The following is a 20,845-nucleotide window of genomic DNA, read 5'->3' on the forward strand; positions in this document are numbered from 1 at the left end:
CATGAACTGATGAGCACATTACAGACACTGATGCACATCGGGTGGAGGTGGGCACATCCGAGGGTTTGGGCACACGGAGGTCTGCCGGAGGCCAGGATTCAGCTATCCCCAAGCCAAGTGCTGGGCCTCGGTGTGTTCCTCCCAAGTCTGGTGGAAACCCAGGGAGTTGTGGAAGGGCTGTCAGCGACCATGCTGCGACTGCAAGGCTGTTCAGGGGAGTCCAACATTGTGCTGTTGCAGGAGGTGGTGCCAACACAGTGTGCGAGCCAGGCCAACACTGCAAGGGTGGCGACCACAATGGAAAGTCTGGCTCAGGGGTCTGTCCTCATGGGTGACAGGATCCAGGCTATCCTGGAGACACAGTGGGCCACGGCCGAATGTGTTTCTGGCATCCAGGAGACACAGCGTCCGATGGGCATGTGGGAGACATAGCTGGGACTCGCTGGCATTCTGGAGACACAGCAGGCCGTTGCTATGAGCGTTGACAACTTAGCCCAGGCTCAGAGGGCTACTGCTGAGGGGCTCCAGAGCCTGGTTCACTCACAGAATGCTGTAGTGGGGGCGGGGGGGGGGGGGGGGGGGGGGGGGGTGGGGGGAGGGGGGCTCCAGAGCTTGGGTCAGTCTCAGAAGGCCAGGGCTGAGGGATCACAAATCATGGGACAGACTCATCTAGGCTTCCAGGACTGGCAGAGCCAGGTGACGCTGGAGCTTCTGGAGCTCAGTCCAGCTACCCTGGCATCCCATGGAGAATCCCCAGGGCCTCTGGGCACCCCAAGGGAGGAGGAAGGGCTTGAGCCCATGCTGGGGCCTTCCACGCAGGAGATCCCAGACATCCTGAGACGTTCCGATTCCCCCCTTCCTCACACCGGGGCATCTCAGGGCCAGCGAGATGAACAGGGTGGCACCGAACAGTGCCGCACCGAACAGTGCCATCCACAAGTCAGCTGAGGCCCTTCAGATCCTGGCCACCCAGGGGACGTCCGCCAAGGGCATCACAAGCAGCGGGGTGTGCATTACAGCTGGACACCTCCACCTCCAATGTGCATCCTGGAGTAGCACCTAGAAGAAGCAGTAGACTGCACAAAGTAAGAAAGTTGTAGTTCACTAAGAGGGCATGGGTGAAGGTCAGCATTAGTCAGGGTTTATTAATCAATAATGCTAAGAACACAAACTGTTAATTGCATCTCACAGCTGTGACTAATTGTCTCTGATTCTCCACCTCCCCACCCCCCACAGAGCTGAGTGTTCCCGATTCCCAAACACAGAGGTGCTGTCTGTTGAGTCTTGCAGACTCAGCCACATGTTACAGAGTTCCTGTCCTACCTTCCCCAACATTCACCAGACCCTTGGTGCAATTGCCCCCCCTCCCCCGCATTGGCCAAAAAACATGTGTCCCCAACCCTTACAGCTATGTGGGCCAGGATGGCAACGTGCATTCGGAATACAGGTAGGAGTCAGACTTGAACGTCACCAGGGGCAGGATCCCAGTGTGCACAACAGTGAGTCGTCATCATCCTCCAGCTTTCAACCAAGACTTGCAACTATTGCCAGCCCAGGCACATTAACAGGTCCGGATGTTTCTGCGGGATAGGGTGGTGGGATGACAGAATTTGGGGAAGGGTGATGTGGTGGTTTGAGGGCCCAGGTCGGTTTGAAGGGGGAATAGCGGCTGCACTTGCTCCTGGGGTCTGGTGGATGTGTGGTGGTTGCAGCCCCCTCACTGCACAGCACCAGCAAGGTGAAGTGGGCTGCAATGAAAGCATCACTCGCTGCCCTTCACTGCCAGACATCTGCCATCATCGACCACCCTCCTTCCTCTGGCTCATCATGTGGTGGGACGTCCACCTCGCCCCCTCGCCATTTCTCCTCCTCCTCCTCCTCCAGCTGGTCTCCCCGATGCTGGGCGATGTTGTGAAGAGCGCAGCAAACAATGATGATGCGTGAAGCACGCACAGGGTCATACTGGAGGCCCCTCCCCAGAGCGGTCCAAGCAGCAGAACCGCACCTTCAGCAGGCCAATGCACGGCTCTACGACGGACCGGGTGGGTCTCGTTGTAGCGGGTCTCCACCTCGGTCTCGGGCCTCTGCACAAGCATCATCAGCCATGCCCTTGGCAGGTAACCCTTGTCACCCAGTAGCCATCCCAGGAGCCTGGGCTGGTCTTCAAAGAACCCAGGGATGTCCGACTGCCTGAGCACAAAGCTGTCATGGACACTCCCTGGATGGCATGCATCAACCTGCATGATCATAATTTGATGGTCGCAGACAATTTGGACGTTCAGGGAGTGGAACCCCTTCCTGTTCACAAATTGCTGCGGCCCTGCACGCGGGGCCCGCAAGGCGATGTGTCCCATCCACTGCTCCCTGCATATTGGAATTCCGGCGATGGATGTGAAGCCAAGAGTCCGGGTCACCTGCTGTGCACAGCCAATATCAAAATTAATGTACTGCCCTGCCCAGGCATACAGGACATCTGTGACCTGCCGCACACACCTGTGCACTGAGGCCTAGGAGATCCCAGCTAGGTCGCCATTGGGTGCCTGGAATGATCCGGAGGCATAGAAATTCAGGGTAGCTGTCACCTTCACGTCCACAGGGAGCGGGTGGCCACCCCTCCCCAGGGAGGGGGTGCCCACCCCTCCCCTGAGGTGCCAGGTGTGCAAGCGCCTCACAAATGTGTCGCACCGTGGTCTTGGAGAGGTGCAGCCAGCGACGGCACATCTCATCCAAGAGGGCCTTGAAGGAATTGCGGGGCCTGAAACTCCTTTGCCTCGGCACCCTCCGCCTTCTCGGGAAGCTGCTCACCCACCTCCTGGCTTTCAGCAGCAGCCCCTTGCTCTCCTTCCTGAGGGACTGCTCCTGCTGTGGTCTCTCCACACCCGCCACCTCCTGAGCCGCCTCTTCCTCCACCCCTGCTGCCACCATCATGGCCAGCTCCAGATCGAGTAAACAGAGATCCATCTACACAATGGGGTTTGGAAAGAACATAGAATGACAGTTTATTAACATTGGCTGCATAGACCCAGCACCACCCCACTCCCTCACTTGGGCCAGTACCTCCATTTGTGGGTGCTGACAACACCACACAATCCCTGGTGCCATGCGGGCCTGATTAGGGTTGTGTGAGATTCCCATCATGACAAATGCTGGCACAGATTATGCAGGTCGGTGTACAGCTGTGGGCACTGCGCACCCTTGAGCCATTGCTATGTGTGCAACTGCAGCATCTGTTACAGGCATGTGTTGCTGGTCCGTGTCACAGGGCAGGGACAGACTGCAAATCAGCACCAGATGTGTCCCCAATGACAGCAGATTCCACGCAGTCCATGTCTGAACCTCTGCACCCCAGCCTGGAGCAGCAGCTGTTCCTTCATCTGGTTAGGCCTCATTCAACACATGGTGTACTCCTCCCCCATCCTGGAACACCAGCACTCAGTCGAGTCCCTGACCATACCGCGTGGCAAGACAATGTCACTGCAAAGTGCCCGGGAGGGGGAGGGTGAGCGGGACTCCTTGAGGCTGCCTCCCACACTCACCCAGAGAGCTCTGGGAAAATAGAAGTCCCCCCACCCCCAGCCCCCCACTCCAGATATCACTGGTCCATGGGCCAACACCTGAAGATAGCAGGAGGAAGGCCACCAGGCATCTCCAGGGCCTGCCTGCAACATCCCCTGTGCTCCGCTAGCAGCACTTACCACCTCACGCCAATTCAAGGCTGCCATGCCAGGTTGAGATTTTTATATACCTACTCTGATTCGTGCCAAAGTTACATCACGCCAAAGAGGTGGGAGACGCAAACGTGGGCGGAGATTGCTGTGTCGATCCCGAAAATGGCATGCTAAAGGTATGTAAAGTCATGCAAATCAGCGGTCCGCTGGTTTTCTGCACGTTCCCGGCAGCGCCATTTTTCTCTGGTTGGGAGATGCGCGCGGGGGACCCGTAAAATGACCAACACGTGCATCTCCCAGCCTGACCCGCCAGAAAAATTGCGAATTGTGATGGGAGAATCGGGCCCATAATTCTTGACTGATATTTTTAGGCTGGTGCTATTAGTCTGTGCAACACACATTGCTGTAATATGTCAATCCAGTCGGGGCTTATATCCCACTTCAGTGCACCCTTGAGTCTCCAGTTATATTATCATTTTTATATTGATTTGCACAGTTGTAGCATGAGGTTTCACAAAGAGAAAGTCTTGAATCACAACAGTGACTTATTGAAGGACACCCAGTCACACATAGAAGATTCCCTTCTAACTGGACCCTAACACTCAATAGGTGCTGTTTTGCGCACTTCCTCCTAACAAGCCCCAGAAGGGGCATGTGACCTATGAACACAGCCCCTTAAAGGGGTCACACTTCCACATTCCTCCCCCCTTAAGTTCTTTTACAATAATATAAACAAAAACTCATACAGATATATACAGTCAAAATAAAATGTGCAAAGAGTGGCAAAGTTCACAAAGTAAGTCACCCTGGACACTTCCGGACTCTTGTGGAGTGGCGCAACTCCACAACTGGGTTCTGAGCTCGGGGTAACTGAGTCTTTAATAGTGGTAGGTGGGCCAAGAGATTCTGATGTTGAAGTAGGGTCGGTGCCCTCTTCTGTGATGTTGAATATTTCAATCCAATTCTATTTGATTTGCTTCAACCAGTCTTGTCCTATAAGGTTAGGCCTCCATCCTAGCTGAGCACAATGGTGCTGGTAAGATACTGGTGTTGATGTCATGCCCAATATCTTCAGTGCCTCAGTGCCTCCCTCTGTATAGTTTGCCAACTTTATTGAGGTAATGTGGAGTCTCATAGGTTGCAGACCTCCCTTCAAATACTTGTAGGTTTGTTCATCTATTACCATGGCTGAAGCGCCTGTATTGATCTCCATTGTCAAAGGACGCCTGTTAACCATAAGGGAGATTTCGATGGGGGTGTCTTGTTTAATTTCATAATTTTAAGCTTAAAAACTTCGGACTTCTCTTCAGAATCTTCCTCAATCTTGTTCAATGGAGTCCTTACTTTTTTTTCTGGAAACTAGGCACTGTCTGTCTGACTCTGCATCTAGCTTGTATATGGCCCTTCCAATTACATCTGAAACAAATGAACTCTTTACACTTATATCTGTCTTGGGGATGATCTCCCCTACAACTACAACACTCGCCAACCTCTTGTGGCTGATGATTTCTCTTCCTTTTCTCAGGCTCCATTGGGCCCTCACTACTGGTATTCCGAGTGGCTGCCATTTCTTGCCAAATTTTGTTCACCTCGCCCTGTGTGCCTCGCAGTTCAAAAGTGCTTTGTCCAGTGCTCTCATTTGCTTGAGCCAATTCAACCATTTTATACAAGGAAATTTTAATTACAATTCTCAATCCATGCAATATAGGGTGGCATAGTGGTTAGCACTGCTGCCTCAAAGCACCAGGGACCCAGGACCCAGTTTGGGTCACTGTCTATGCAGAGTGTGCATGTTCTCTCCAAATTCTACCGGTGTCTGCATGGGTTTTCATTGCAAGTCCTATTTTCCTCTTGACATTCTCTCTTGACTTGCTGTATTTGGCCGGGCTCTCCCAAATAATTCACATTGCAGGCTTTACACTTCCGTTTACTTTTGTGTGATCATCGTCTCTATTTCCATATCATCCCCTTTTGGGTCCCCTGCCACTCTCTCTCGTTGGAATGTACCTACCCTGTGCCTGAATATTTCTTCCTTCAAGATCACCCATTATTCAATTACAGTTTTTCCTGTGAAAGTTTTGGATCCATTTTACCCTGGCTAGATCTCCTCTCATCTCACTGAAGTTAGCCCTCTTTTAATTTAGAAGTACGACTTTCAATTGTCTGCTGCTCTTCTCCATTACCGAACCTTGTGATGTGACGACCATTCTTACCCAAGTGTTCTTCCACAGACACTTGGACCACCCCATCTATCTTTAGCACCTGATCCAGCAGCATCTCCTTCCTAATTGGACTGAGAACATACTGGTGAAGGAACCTCCTCTGAACACATTTCTGAAATTCCCCTCTATCCGTTCCCTTTACTCCAATGTTATCACAACCAATGTACTCATCTATGCATTTTCACTGAAACAAGAACTAGATTTCTGACCATTCAATTTGGAAAATTATGCTGTTGAATAAAATTATTTTCTGTAGGTGGAGTCGTCAATTTATAAGTACCAAAGAGTTTCTCATTGTGGGATTTTAAAGTCCACCTCAGTAGGAGAATCAAGCAAGTAAGCACAAGCCTGAGATTTGGTTGGATGTTGTCTAAGCAGGGAAAGGTTTTAAGTGTAGGAGTTCTGACAGGATCAACTAACTTTAACAAACCATTAGATCTCATCTATCTGATTATAAGTTAATCAGAGCTTTATGATGGCAGATCTGTCAGGAATGAAACCCTCCTGTAATTTCCATTCATTTTCAACAGCAATTCTGCTGAAGAACTAATCCCACATGCACCTAGCCTAGAAATTGTGATTGGAGGCAAGATGGGGTGGGATTCCATAAAAATGCTTTTCATCCAAAAATATACTCCTAGAAAACATCCATGTCGCTAGGAAGCCCTGATCTCACTAGAAATCATGTGGGAACTCTTCTCCTCCTCCTCCTCCTACCCCACCCCCTTCCCCAAATTTGTACAATTTCCAGAATGATCAAATTCAGCTGATGACACATGGTTAATCAATTCATTTGGCCATTATTTCCTTCAAACCAGCCAATGATTCAAATAAACGAATAAACTCCAGATACTGAACAGCTAAAACAAGCTCCAAATACCAAACAGCTAAAATGAAGTGAATGAAGCTCAAAATATGTAATGGATTTTCTTTTCAATATGACAAATAATGAGAATAATTGAAAATTCTGGCCAATTGTCGAGTCCCTGGGACATGAAAAGGAATCCAAAGCTTTATCCTTATCGCTATCTTTAAAAAGAAAATGAATTTCCAGCTGAACCAAAAAGATGGCTGCTACAAGTCACATGACTATAGGTTTGGTCCTCTGGTAGCTACCCCCAGGAGTTACAAAAACAAAATAATTATTTTCTCAGCCAGTGGAATCTCACATTTCATTGTACAGACCCTTTGTAATCACAAACCCAAGAGACTTGCACTTTGAAACTCATTATGCTTGCAAAGTTGTTAAAAGACTCACATCACACCTGGAACTGTCTAGACTCATTTCAAAAGGGAAGCAAGAGGACATAATTTGCATCTGATAACCTCACCTTGCTAGTGGTCTGCCTAGAGAATGGCTTCCAAAAGCAAACCCTCAAAACATATGGCAATTCTTTCAATAACTATTGACTAAGATATTATCAGTACTGGAATCAAAGCCAGTTCCAGACACTGCATAAACATCCCTTTTGGAAGTAACTGTGGAGAAAGAAGGTCACATGACTCAAGGAGTCATTTTGAAATCTGTATATGTCTTTGAGAACTAAGAACTCCTCTCTCTGCTGTTTTAACATTAACTGGAAAGGACTTCAGCTACCTGGCTGAGCAAGTAATTGGTTACCATCTCTCAGCACCTCCAAGCCTGTCTCTGCTGTAAGGGTTCCTATTAATGCCTGCAGAACTGACCCAGTCTCTGAATATCTACTTCATCTGTGATATCCATACCAACTGCAAAATGAACCCAATGCATGTCTTCAGCCAGCTGAACTCAAACTATATGAAAGAATTTCTCATTGGACTCTGACTCTGGAAATCATGTGAACTAATCATTTCTGTGATCACTGTACTGTTAGTGCCTATTGTGTTGCTAACACTCCTCCCCTGGGTTTTGAATACAAAATAAACTAACCTTCTGAGTTAATCATAATGGGTTTGAGTGGATTATTAGTAAACTGGATCACACCAACCGAGGATTTGGGAAAACATGCCATTACAGACTTAAAAATAATTCAAAACACCTTCTTGCTTTTGGGCAAAAGGTGGGAGGAAATCAGTGCCAATCTTTCTCCTGTCATAACACAATGAAGAAGAAAAATTGATAGCCAATTGTGACTTAACATACAGATTATAATGTAGAGGGAAGATGTAAGAAAATTTAATAGAGAGGTTTGAAAGAACGAAGGATTTGGGAGAACTATAGCAATACCTCAGCAATTTGTCCACTTGCGTCTGATTAGTTGGCAAAAGCCCCTTTAGCAAGGAATTCAGTGGTTCATTAATCCATTCTAAGGCAATCTGGACAGATAGATTTTTCAGTTCATTTTCTTCATCCATGGTATCTTGGGTGATGTAATTGGGATCATGACAACAATTAGACATTGTAGTAAAGCAGATACTCTGAAAAGAAATAGATTGTGTTGAAAACATTTAAAGTAGTTAATGTAATGATTCAAAGTTGCAATATCAGTATACACATAATATCTTCCTTGGATGAAGTATTTCGTGACTTCAATTTTTAGAAGCAAAGCTTACACTCATACATGACGGTCCTCATTTGTAAATCCAGACTGTAAATATAACAAAAATAAAATGCACAAAATATTAAGTTTTATTGAAAAACTCTTCATTGAACGGCCAAGAAATTTATTTGTGTTTTTCAAAAGCTATTATTTTGGTCAACAAAGTTCCATTGAATAAAACAGTTCAGCTCTATACTGAACATGCAATATGAGCTGGAATTCTTTTGAGCCCAACAGCAGAACCAGCAACAATATTGCACAGCTAATGTACAATGTTATTGTAAAGGAATGAGAGGATAAGCATTTTTTGAAAGATGCGCATTTACCACTGTTAGGAAAACAAAGGTAGTTTCAAGGGATTTATATTTGTATGGATAAATAAGATGAGGTTTAATTTGATGTTTGTGTAAAGAAGAGTAAAATATATAGCTGAATCCATGCTGGACAAAGGGGTTTGTATGTGTGGGGGTTGGTTCAGTTCCAACTGTGCTTCTATTTTGCTTAGAGAGGGTTACAATGTGAAGAGTAAATGAAGGTTGGCAGAAGTAGCAGTGGTTGCTTAGCAACTGAGGGCTTTTTAAGGTAGAAAGGCTTGCGAAATTAATTTTTAGCTGAAATTGTTTGTAGTTGCAGGATACTGGGCAGTGAAAATCTCTCAATTCTGCCAGGAGAAGCTGGAGGAAAAGGGAGCAGCAAGGAGATAGACTTCTGACTTCCCAAAAGAACGAGACACAGTCCAGATAACCAGGGAATTGGGACATAGAGAATGTCTTAGGAAGACTGAAGTTAAGAGAACAGAGACCAAGGTATTGTTCAGAAGAATTCAAGGGAAAAGTAAACACAATGTTCTGAGTTAAAGAGAAGGTACCAGAAGGTAGCCAGAGTTAAAATGGAAAATCAGACATCGGCAGTAAATCAAACGATGCCATTTTAATAGAGTCTGGGAATCAAGATTTAAAGCAATTGTGAGAGTTTGTATAGCAGTCAAGACAAAGAAATCCTGAAGGGAGTTATAAAACCTGGATACTGGGTTTGATGTTAAAAGTGGAGTGGAAGCTTTATTTAAAAGAATCATTTGCAAAACCTGGACTGGATGCCGGAATGCAAACTGCTGATGGAAAGTATTGTTGTGAAAGAAGATTGTAAAGTGTGTGCTTTTGGAGTGAAATTTGGAAATTTTCACGTGACAGTCATCTGGGGGATTTTGAGGAGTAATCCATAGACATTAACTTTGGTTCAGAGTGGAGAGTTGCTTTCACCGCATCCAACTGGTGTGTTTAAAAGGACTTGGTGTTACTGAGAACACTGTAGCTTAAGATATACTTCGTAATGTTAACCCTAAAACCTGTGTGCATTTATTTAGCTGAGGGGGGAGTAAAGGGGTATCCAACTTTTCATGCCTAATAAGTGTTTTTGTTCTTGATGTTAAAACTAATTAGCAGTCCTGTGAATATGTTCCTCCATCTTATCTAAAAAAAAGTAAAAGTTACCATCTTTCAGCCAGGGTTACATTCTGTGATCTCCCCTTCAGGTTATAACATCAACTGGGATCATAACACCAAACACAAACAGGTTGGCGCCGGGCTGCGGCAACGAGGGGATTTTCACAGTAATTTCATTGCAGTGTTAATGTAAGCCTTATTTGTGACTTATAAATAAACTTTTACTTTTGAGTACCACGGGTCAGGTTTTGTTATATCAACAAATGGGCAACCTGTGCCTAGCAGTCAATTTCCATTGGCTGCCATTTTAATCCACATGGGAGATGTGGCAGGTTGCGACCCAATACACACTCCAATTGATATCAAGTTCAGCCTTTTAAATGTCTCAATTTCCCAAGTTTAAGATTTTCAGTGAGGCAGATGGATTCTTGAAGCCTTTATGAAACATGCCACGTCAGTCAGTTCACAGGGGAAGTCTGTTTAAAGTTGAGAACTTTTTGACAAGTCAATTTAAAAAGTCTTTCCAACTTCAAATGTCACAATTAGATATAGTATGATAAGTTAAGCATGTTTTAATGAATGATTGATCTTAGAACTCTGTCCTTAAAAGATAAGTAACCATTAAATTGACCAGCAGAGGGTAGGTACTCAGATGCCCAATAACCTTTGATTCCCTTGCCTAACAAGAATCTACTTATCACTGCTTTAAAAATATTCAACGACTCCGCTTTCACTGCCTTCTGCGGCAGAGTTCCAAAATTGCACAGCCCTCAGAGAAAAAGAAATCTCATCTCTGTCCTATAAGGGTGTCTCCTAATTTTAAAACAGTGCCTCCTTGCTCTAGACTCATTCATAATAGAAAACATCTTTTCCACATTCACCGAGTTGAGACCATTCTGGATCTTACACTATAGCAATAGCTATTTGTTTAATTTGGCGGCTCACCACCAACTTCCTAATGGCAATTGGATATGGGCAATAAATGCTGCCCTACCCAGCATTCCCCATTCATGTTAATGAATAATTAAAAATGATCAGAAACATGGATTAGCCATGAACCTGCATTGTTATACATTGGTAGATTGACCATCAGGGCCAGGGCTCAGTGGAAGAACATAACATTTGGCACATACTAATTACATTATTTGAGGCTTGAATAAATCTTATATTGGCCTGTGGGGAAGCCTCCTGAAAACTGGCCAATTTCTTTGCTGCAAAATGCAAAGTGTAAGGTTTATGGGCAATTTCCAGACTCATGCTGCAAGTGTACTTTACAGTTTCAGTCTTCAATCACTTTTTTTAAACTACAGTACTTAGGATCAAAACCACATACATGTTCCTTAAGAGTTTAGTCTAGTTTAAGTACTCTTATTTTCTTTGTCTCTCTTCAGCTATATGCTGAAACTGCCTTCTCAATGTCCTGATATTAAAGATAAATTATAGTTGCTGACAGATAATGGGCCAACAATAAGTCATTTTCATATTACCTTTATTTACTTTAAACATTTTAAATAAAAATGCTTAGTACACCTCATGTTTTAGATGGTAATATTTTTAAAAATTAGAGTCTAAATCAATCAATAAATAATTGAGATGAAAATGTACTATAATTGGGGAAAATGAAAATTTTGAAAAATATGGAGACTTACTAAAAGCAAAAGAGATCAGGGTGCACCATTAATGATAATTTCAGAACAATTGAATGCAATTTAAGCAGAGATCCAAGGAGAAATGATTTTAACACCAATAATGGAAATGATCTGGACATAGTGGAAAACACCTATATTCCATGCTTTTTAAACATACTGATCTGCTGGCATTTAATATAACAGAGGTCTTGAGGGGAAATTAGTTTTAGGCAGCAGATAGATTTGCAATTGCAGGAGATTATGAGGAAATTGCAAATCGTGAAGTTCGTTTATCTGGCTAAGAACTTAAACAAAGCAGCTGATTAAAGTCAAGAATACCAGTGCATGCAAGGATTTTATAGCTTATATATATTAAATGCAAGAGAATATTGGCTGTTAAAATAGCTCTGCAAGGCATCAGATTTTTGTTGTAGACGAGTAATTTTTTAAGCACATCTTCACACACACGTTTTGCCCTTTGGGAAATAGTGGGGAAGTAGCAGGAGGATTCCTGAGCTGATTATCAGTCTATTGAACCATGTTATGAATGCTTTTTCCATGGCCAACAAATCCTGGCATTGGACTTGAACCCAGAGATTCTAGTCTGGAGGTAGGGACTCTACCATTGTGTTGTAAGACCTCCGCAGACTAGTAATGCTTGTCACCTACCAGTGTGCATTAGAGTTCTGATGAAGGGTCGACATCCAAAACATTAACCTTCCTTTTCTCTTTGCCAATGTTATCATAGAATCATAGAAACCCTACAGTGCAGATAGAGGCTATCTGGCCCATCGAGTCTGCACCGACCACAATCCCACCCAGGCCCTGCCCCCATATCCGTACATATTTACCCGCTAATCCCTCTAACCTATGCATCTCAGGACATTAAGGGACAATTTTAGCATGGCCAATCAACCTAACACGCACATCTTTGGACTGTGGGAGGAAACCCACGCAGACACGAGGAGAATGTGCAAACTCCACACAGACAGTGACCCAAGCCAGGAATCGAACCCAAGTCCCTGGAGCTGTGAAGCAGCAGTGCTAACCACTGTGCTACCGTGATAGGCTTACTGACTGGGGTTTTCTGTTTCTGCCTTCGGCAGCTTGCAATTTCCAGTTTCAAAGTTAAAGTTTAGAAAGTTGATGAGGACAAGGGCAGAAAACCCAGCCACTACATCTTTCCAGCATTTATTTGCAGACCAACAGATTTATTTTCTTGTAAGTTTGACCTGCTTACTCTAATATGTAGGTTAAATATCAGCAGATGTTACCAAAGCACATGAAGCCATTTTCAATTAAAGATTACTTGCTGAAATTACTTTGTCATTTCAGCAGAATCCTGTTATAAATTTGATGGAAGTCTTGTGGAACATCACAACTATGGTAGAATTTGTGTATGCTGAATCCCTTGATAGCACCGTCAATGACCCCTTCTACGATCGAAAGTAAATCAATTGGGCAGTAACTGGCGGGTTGGATTTTCCTGCTTTTTGTGGACATATCTGGGCAATTTTACATATTGCCAGGTAAATGCTAGTGTTGTAGCTTTACTGAAACAGCTTGGCTAGGAGCACAAGTTTTCAGTACTATTGCCAGAATATTGTCAGGGCCCATAACCATTGCAGCATCCAGTTCAGCGGTTTCTTGATACCATGTGGAATGAATCAAATTGGCTAAAGACTGTGATGCTGGGGACCTCCGGAGGAGGCAGAGGTGGATCATCCACTCAGCACTTATGGCTGAAGATTGTTGCAATGCTTTGGTCTTATCTTTTGACCTGATTGAGGATGGGGGATATTTGTGGAGCCTTCTCCCCCAGTGAGTTGTTTAATTGTCCACCACCATTCATAATTGGATGTGGCAGGTCTGCAGAGCTTAGACCTGATCTGTTGGTTACACTTGTAGAGGCTGTTGACATAGTATTCTTTTTATCAGAAATATTTGGCGAAATTCTCTATGGGAAAAAGCCAAAGGAAATGTTATTTGAAACTAAATGAAATCCAACCAGAATATAACTAAAATATTAAGGAGACAATCATTCCCTTTGAGATAACATACATTCCACAAAGGGTGTGAATGAAAGAAGATTACAAATTGAAATCACAAGTCTAAAAGAAATGGTGGAGAAAAAGGAAATTTTTAAACTTAAGTGGGTAGATACAAGCCATCAGTTGTCAGATTGTTTCACCAAAAGGAACTCTTCGAGTGAGAAATTACTCAGAGTGTTAGAAGAGGGACGACTCAGGATGAGACTTGAAAATGTGTGATTTATTTCTTTTGTCTTCAGTTTGTTTTGTCTGAAAAAAGTGCACTTCTTTTGCTTTAAGGAAGAATGGACTCTGTTAATGTTGTAATTATGCTACAGTGGAGTGCATGCTTTAGTTTGTAATTGAGAACAGTTGCAACCAACTGGGAAAGATTAGATTTTTTTCCAAATGTATAAAAATTAGTTTACACTGGGTGTTGTGGAGGAACATGGGAGTCTGTGCCTGTACTTTGTGGTTTTGTGAATCAAACCTAGATTAATGAATACACTGGCCTCAGATTCATCTTTTCCTCAATATATGAACAGCGATTTTAATACTGGGAGTACAGTGATGAGTAGATTGGGGTTCAGGTGGTCGGTGATGGGGGTTCAGGTGGTCGGTGATGGGGGTTCAGGTGGTCAGTGGGGGAGTGGAGGGGGAGGGCAGTTGGGGGGTTTTCTGGGGACTTGGGGTGGGTCAGTATTATAGTTGCCCAGATGTTAGAAATGCTTTTAACTCTTCTAAATTTTTCAGAGTAACCACTACTGTAAGATGGTTGGAATCATCCAAAGTTTGAACATTTATATTGTACTTTTGAATGGTTTTCATTACAGGGCAATTGTGCAATGTAAATCTAGGCAGTTACTATGCAATCCTTACTTGGAGACTTCCAGAAGCAGTTCCTCAGCACACCTCTGGACTAGCCTCCAGTTATGACACCCTGGAACCATTAACCACTGCTCATTGTTTTCAGTTTTGTATCCATGTTGCTACTGTCCCTTTTATTTCATGAGCTCTCACTACACTTAAAAGTCTGTTGTGTGATACTTTATCAAATGCCTTTTGGAAGTTCACGTATACCACATCAGCAGTATTACCTTCATCAACTCTCTCACACTTACCTCATCATGAAATTCAAGAAAGTTAGTTAAACATGATTTTCTCTTAAATTCATAATAGCTTTCCTCAATATACTTGTATTTGCTCAAATGATTATTGATATTATCCCAAATTATCATTTCTAGAAGTTTCCCCACCACTCATGGCTGAGGCTAAATCATAACCCTGAGGAATAGGGCAGCACGGTAGCACAGTGGTTCGCACTGCTGCTTCACAGCTCCAGGGATCTGGGTTCGATTCCCAGCTTGGGTCACTGTCTGTGTGGAGTTTGCACATTCTCCTCGTGTCTGTGTGGGTTTCCTCCGGATGCTCCGGTTTCCTCCCACAGTCCAAAGATGTGCGAGTTAGGTTGATTGGTCATGCTAAAAATTGCCCCTTAGAGTCCTGAGATGCGTAGGTTTGAAGGATTAGTGGGTAAATATGTAGGGATATGGGGGTAGGGTCTGGGTGGGATTGTGGTCGGTGCAGACTCTATGGGACGAATGGCCTCCTTCTGCACTGTAGGGTTTCTATGATTCTATGAATTCCTGCAGAATCCCTGTTGGGATGATTGGCCTCCAACAATCACAACCATCTCCCAGGTATGACTCCAGGCTATGGACAAGTTTAACCTTGATTCCCATGGACTTCTATTTTGTGAAAGTTCTTTCATATCACACCTGGTGAAATGTTGCCTTGATATTAAGGGCAGTCAATCGCACCTCATCTTACATCTCACCCCTCACACGGAATGAACCTATGAAAGGAGGAGTGTACCTAAGAAAGGAGCTTTTGCTCATCACCCTGCCGTAACCCAATGTAACTCTGGCATAGGTAGGCCTCATGCCACTAAGCGTACTGCCATGACAACAGATTGTAGCCCTGAATCACATACAGACATATTGAATTTTTAAATAAGACCTGTGTTTTCAAAAAAAAAGGACATACAAGCAAAAACTGGCCGTGACTGCAAAGTAACCACTTGCTGGAATTCCTATGTGGATTATACTCAGACCAAAGAGGGACAATGGAATGTTGCATCCTTTTTCAGACAGGGATGATTCAAAAGAAGAGATGCTATGCAAAATCAGAACTATAATCGCTTTCAGATTTTGGAACTATAATCTCTTTCACAGCATACACTAGTACAGTGGAACTAGGACACCAGATTAGCATACAACCCAGGTTGCAGTTTTTTTAACCCCTTTTCTTGTCTGTTTCTGAAAGGGGAAAAGCACAAACATATCTGAGATATAACTGACAGGAGATGGTTACTGCCAAGATGGTAATTATTCTCCATTATCTCTGAAAGTTATCTGTGAGTTATACCTCAGATATGTTTGTGCTTTTCCCCATTCAGAAACAGACAAGCGGTTAACAAAATGCAACCTGGGTTGTATGCTAATCTGGTGTCCGAGTGCCACTGTACTAGTGTATGCTATGGAAGTCACAATTTAAGAACATCCACTGGGCATTGTGGTTTGCAGGTTAAAAAAACCGTCTCCCTCAATTGATTATTGGAAGCAAGTCAGCAAAGCCACAGACAAAAAGGAAACAGGACCACTCCTTTCAGCTCACCTGCTGAACCAAGAATCTCCAAACCAATTGCTCAACTGCCAAAGTCAGTACTACTGAATCACCCTCAACTTAATGGCTGCAATATTTCACCATCTATGCCTCATGGACAAGTCAAAGTCTAATTTGTGTACCTTTTTTAACTTTTATTTTTGGACTCACTTCTCATTTCCAATCTGCATGGTTTTATTATTTTTCTTGTGTTTTCGTAACTAATGAAGTAACTAATAAACTGACTCTTACTTTAGAATCATAGAATGCCTAAAGTGCAGAAGGAGGCCATTCAGCCCATTGAGTCTGTACCGACAACAATCCCACCCAGGCCCTATCCCCATAACCCCATATATTTACCCTGCTAATCCCTCTAACCTACGCATCCCGGGACACTAAGGGGCAATTTAGGATGGCCAATTAATTTAACCCACACATCTTTGGACTGTAGGAGGAAACTGGAGCACCTGGAGGAAACTCAGGCATACATGGGGAGAATGTGCAAATTCCACACAGACCCAAGCCGGGAATCGAACCCAGGTCCCTGAAGCTGTGAGGCAGCAGTGCTAACCACTGTGCCACCATGCTGCCCTGGCTCAAGAAACATTTAATTCAAAAAAGCCTGGTTAAATTGGCTCTGATTAAAACATAAATACATTTGGACTGGGAAAAGGTATCCACAAGGGAAGGGATCCTTTTTAAATTAACTTTGCTCTGACCAACCAAAGGGTTTGAATAAAGAAGGGGAGTCAGTTCATCCTTCCTCCAAACTTTTGGGGATATCTCACCCAGAATCAAAAATTGGGGAACCTTGCCTGGGGGGAGGGGGTGAGTCGTAACAATACCTTACTGAAACTGGTGAAGTAGAGCTGACATGCAATTGGTGCCTTGGTCCCTGAAAATCGAGTGTGAGGAACCTATTTTTAAATTTTGAAAACGGTCTTTGAACAAAATGATATGGGATTAAAATTGAAGTAAATTTATGAACTTTAAAAATAAAAATAGTAAATAAGTGGAAAAATGTTTGTCAAATAGACTATCTGTAGTAAAATTAAATACATGGAGACGTTACTGCTGAGTGAACCCAATATGAAGGCATTATAATACTTAATATAGAATATAAATATATTGTATTTTATAAGCTTATTTCCAGGCTATCATGAACATTAACAATCAAAACTAAAATAGATCAGCATCACAGGAAAAACTAAACATCCAGTGTATGAAAAGATCCAGTCAAACCTTCTCAAGATTCTTAATAATGCATAATAATTCCACTTCAACTGTTCGTTGACCTTCTGCATCTAGTATTTCTTTTCCAATAATCCTACTTATTGCAGCTGGCTTTGCAAAGTTGGCAAAGTAATTTGCCTGTAAACAAAAGCAAAGAAAAATAAATTTAAATTTCCATATTTACCATAAAAATAACAATCTTTGCTCGACTAAAAGACGTACAAAGTTACTGAAAATACAATATACATGCAAATACCACTCCATTATTCAAAAGCTTATTTTGCAGCTTTATAATTTACATCTTTTCAATTATAGTACAGTTTTGCAAGAATCTGAACATTTTTAGTTCAACACCATAAACTAAGAAACCAATAATAACAAAAATATGAGATTGATGATCATTGGATCTTAGTCAGATACATCTATATTTAAAAAGTACTGTGCTGTGATAGTGTTATGAATACATATTTCCAGGAACTGTGTTTTTTTTTAATTGGAAGAACCCTGAATTATTTGGACATTTTCTTGGGAACTTTCTTTTTAAAGTTATAAGTTCACTATGGACTGTGAGCAAACTGCCTTTTCCAAAAGTCACATGACTTTACCCACATGACCAGCAAGGCATCTGTGAAGATAAGGACTGCTTGTTTATTTGAACTTTAATAGCTCTAGGAAAAGAAATACCGCTTTCAGAGGCTGTGAGGCTCTGGTGATTTTCTGGAAACCATCTGACTGAGATGGGTTTCTGCTTTGAACTCGTTTTTTGGACTCAGTTTGGGAATAAATCCAAAAGGAGGAGGTTGCCCAACTCGCTCTCTCCCTGCCTTGTCTGAAATTCAGTCTATTTATCAGTGTCCAGCTAGAAATCATGATCTGAACATAACTTGTCTGTATTTGGAAACCTGAGAAGCTGAGATGAGAGACAGATCCCAAAGACATTGATCGTGCTTTGTTCTCTTCTATGCTGAAGCTCCTTTGGAAAGAACTTCCAGACAACTACTTGACTAGCAATCTGTCTTTGCACGCAGGAACACCAGTCTGACAATGTCAAAAGCCTTGAAACTTTATCCTTTCTTCAGAAAGTTTTCCTCTTCGCCAAAAGGTGTTTTTTTCCCTTAAATGCTAACCTCTGCATGTTTTGTCATGTGTGTGTATATGTGTTGGGATTGAAAAGGGTATGTAGTTACATGTAGTTTCATGGGTTCATGAAGGGAAAGTCACGTTTGACTAATTTGGTGGAATTCTTTGAGAACATTACATGTACAGTGGGCAACGGGGAACCTGTGGATGTGGTGTATCTGGATTTCCAGAAGGCATTTGACAAGGTGCCGCACCAAAGACTGCTACATAAGATAAAGGTGCACGGTGTTAACGGGTAATGTATTAGCATGGATAGGGGATTGGTTAACTAACAGAAAACAAAGAGTGGGGGTAAATGAGTGTTTTTCTGTTTGGCGATCAGTGACTACTGGTGTGCCTCAGGGATCAGTGTTGGGACCGCAATTGTTTATGATTTACATAGATGATTTGGAGTTGTGGACCAAGTGTAGTGTGTCAAAATTCGCAGATGACACTAAGATGGGTGGTAGAGCAAAGTGTGCAGATGACGCTGAAAGTCTGCAAAGGGATATAGATAATCTAAGTGAGTGGGCGAGGGTCTGGCAGATGAAGTACAATGTTGGTAAATGTGAGGTCATCCATTTTGGTAGGAATAACAGCAAAAATGGACTATTATTTAAATGGTAAAAAATTGCAGCATGCTGCTGTGCAGAGGGACCTGGGTGTCCTTGTGCAGGAATCTCAAGGAGTTGGTTTGCAGGTGCAGCAGGTAATTAAGAAGGCAAATGCAATTTTGTCCTTCGTTGCTAGAGGGATGGAGTTTAAAAATGACGAGGTTATGTTGCAGCTGTATAAGGTGCTGGTGAGGCCATAGCTGGAGTACTGTGTACAGTTTTGGTCTCCTTACTTGAGAAAGGATATACTGGCACTGGATGGGGTGCAGAGGAGATTCACTAGGTTGATTCCGGAGTTGAGAGGGTTGGCTTATGAGGAGAGACTGAGTAGACTGGGGCTATACTCATTGGAATTCAGAAGAATGAGGGGAGATCTTATAGAAACATATAAGATTATGAAGGGAATAGATAAGACAGAAGTAGGGAAGTTGTTTCCACTGGCGGGTGAAACTAGAATTAGGGGACATAGCCTCAAAATAAGGGGAAGCAGATTTAGGACTGAGTTGAGGAGGAACTTCTTCACACAAAGGGTTGTGAATCTGTGGAATACCCTGCCCAGTGAAGCAGTTGAGGCTACCTCATTGAATGCTTTTAAGGCAAGGATAGATACATTTTTGAACAGTAAAGGAATTAAGGGTTATGGTGAGCGGGCGGGTAAGTGGAGCTAAGTCCACAAAAAGATCAGCCATGATCTTTTTGAATGGTGGAGCAGGCTCGAGGGGCCAGATGGCCTACTCCTGCTCCTAGTTCTTATGTTATGTTCTTATGTCTGGATTACAATTTATATATTGGGGCGGCACGGTAGCACAGTGGTTAGCACTGCTGCTTCACAGCTCCAGGGACCTGGGTTCGATTCCCGGCTTGGGTCACTGTCTGTGTGGAGTTTGCACGTTCTCCTCGTGTCTGCGTGGGTTTCCTCCGGGTGCTCCGGTTTCCTCCCACAGTCCAAAGATGTGCAGGTTAGGTTGATTTGGCCATGCTAAAAATTGCCCTTAGTGTCCTGAGATGCGTAGGTTAGAGGGATTAGTGGGTAAAATATGTAGGGGTAGCGCCTGGCTGGGATTGTGGTGGGTGCAGACTTGATGGGCCGAATGGCCTCTTTCTGTACTGTAGGGTTTCTATGATTCTATGATATATTAACCAGTTATTGCAACTTGCTTTTAAAAATAAGTTTCGTTTTAAATCGATTTAAATAAATTATTCATTCTAGTTTACTAAAAGAAGCCTGGTGGGAGGAAACTGGAGCACCTGGAGGAAATCCACGCAGACACGGGGAGAATGCGCAAACTCCACACGGACAGTCACCCAAGGCCGGAATTGAACCTGGGTCCCTGGCGCTGAGAGACAGCAGTGCTTATCACTATGCCATCTTGCTGCACCTATCTTTACTTCATTGGAATGTTCTCTGATTGCGAGCCAAAACCCTTTATTTTTGAAAACAAGATTTTTCAAATGACTGCAAATTTTGCAACTTGAACTGAGACAGAAAAAACTGTTTAAAAATGCAAGGCCACTTTCCAAGGTAAAGGTGAGAAACTCGGGGGAACTTTCCTCTAAACAATGGTTGCTACAGATAGATCAACCAAAGAATTCCTGGAAATACACAATGGACAAAGTATTTCAAAACAAAACTGCCAGCCACTTGAGAGCAATTGCAAGTGTCGCAGGTAGTGTCAAGAAAGTCTTTGGCACAGAAAACAAGCTGA

The 20,845-nt window shown here is 43.4% G+C and overlaps 1 protein-coding gene across 1 annotated transcript in view; it reads right to left on the minus strand.

Moving 5' to 3' along the window:
* Positions 1–20,845, minus strand: part of LOC144500854 (enolase 4-like) — a 45,349-nt gene that overhangs the window by 4,189 nt on the left and 20,315 nt on the right. Inside the window, exons 2-3 of the mRNA XM_078224329.1 lie at positions 17,416–17,544; positions 8,097–8,287 (exon numbers count right to left, since the gene is read on the minus strand). Of these exons, the coding sequence (XP_078080455.1) occupies positions 8,097–8,287; positions 17,416–17,544 (320 nt within the window). The remainder of the gene's footprint in view (positions 1–8,096; positions 8,288–17,415; positions 17,545–20,845) is intronic.

The sequence above is a fragment of the Mustelus asterias genome, chromosome 11, assembly GCF_964213995.1.
Source record: "Mustelus asterias chromosome 11, sMusAst1.hap1.1, whole genome shotgun sequence".
In the NCBI taxonomy this organism is placed as follows: Eukaryota; Metazoa; Chordata; class Chondrichthyes; order Carcharhiniformes; family Triakidae; genus Mustelus; species Mustelus asterias.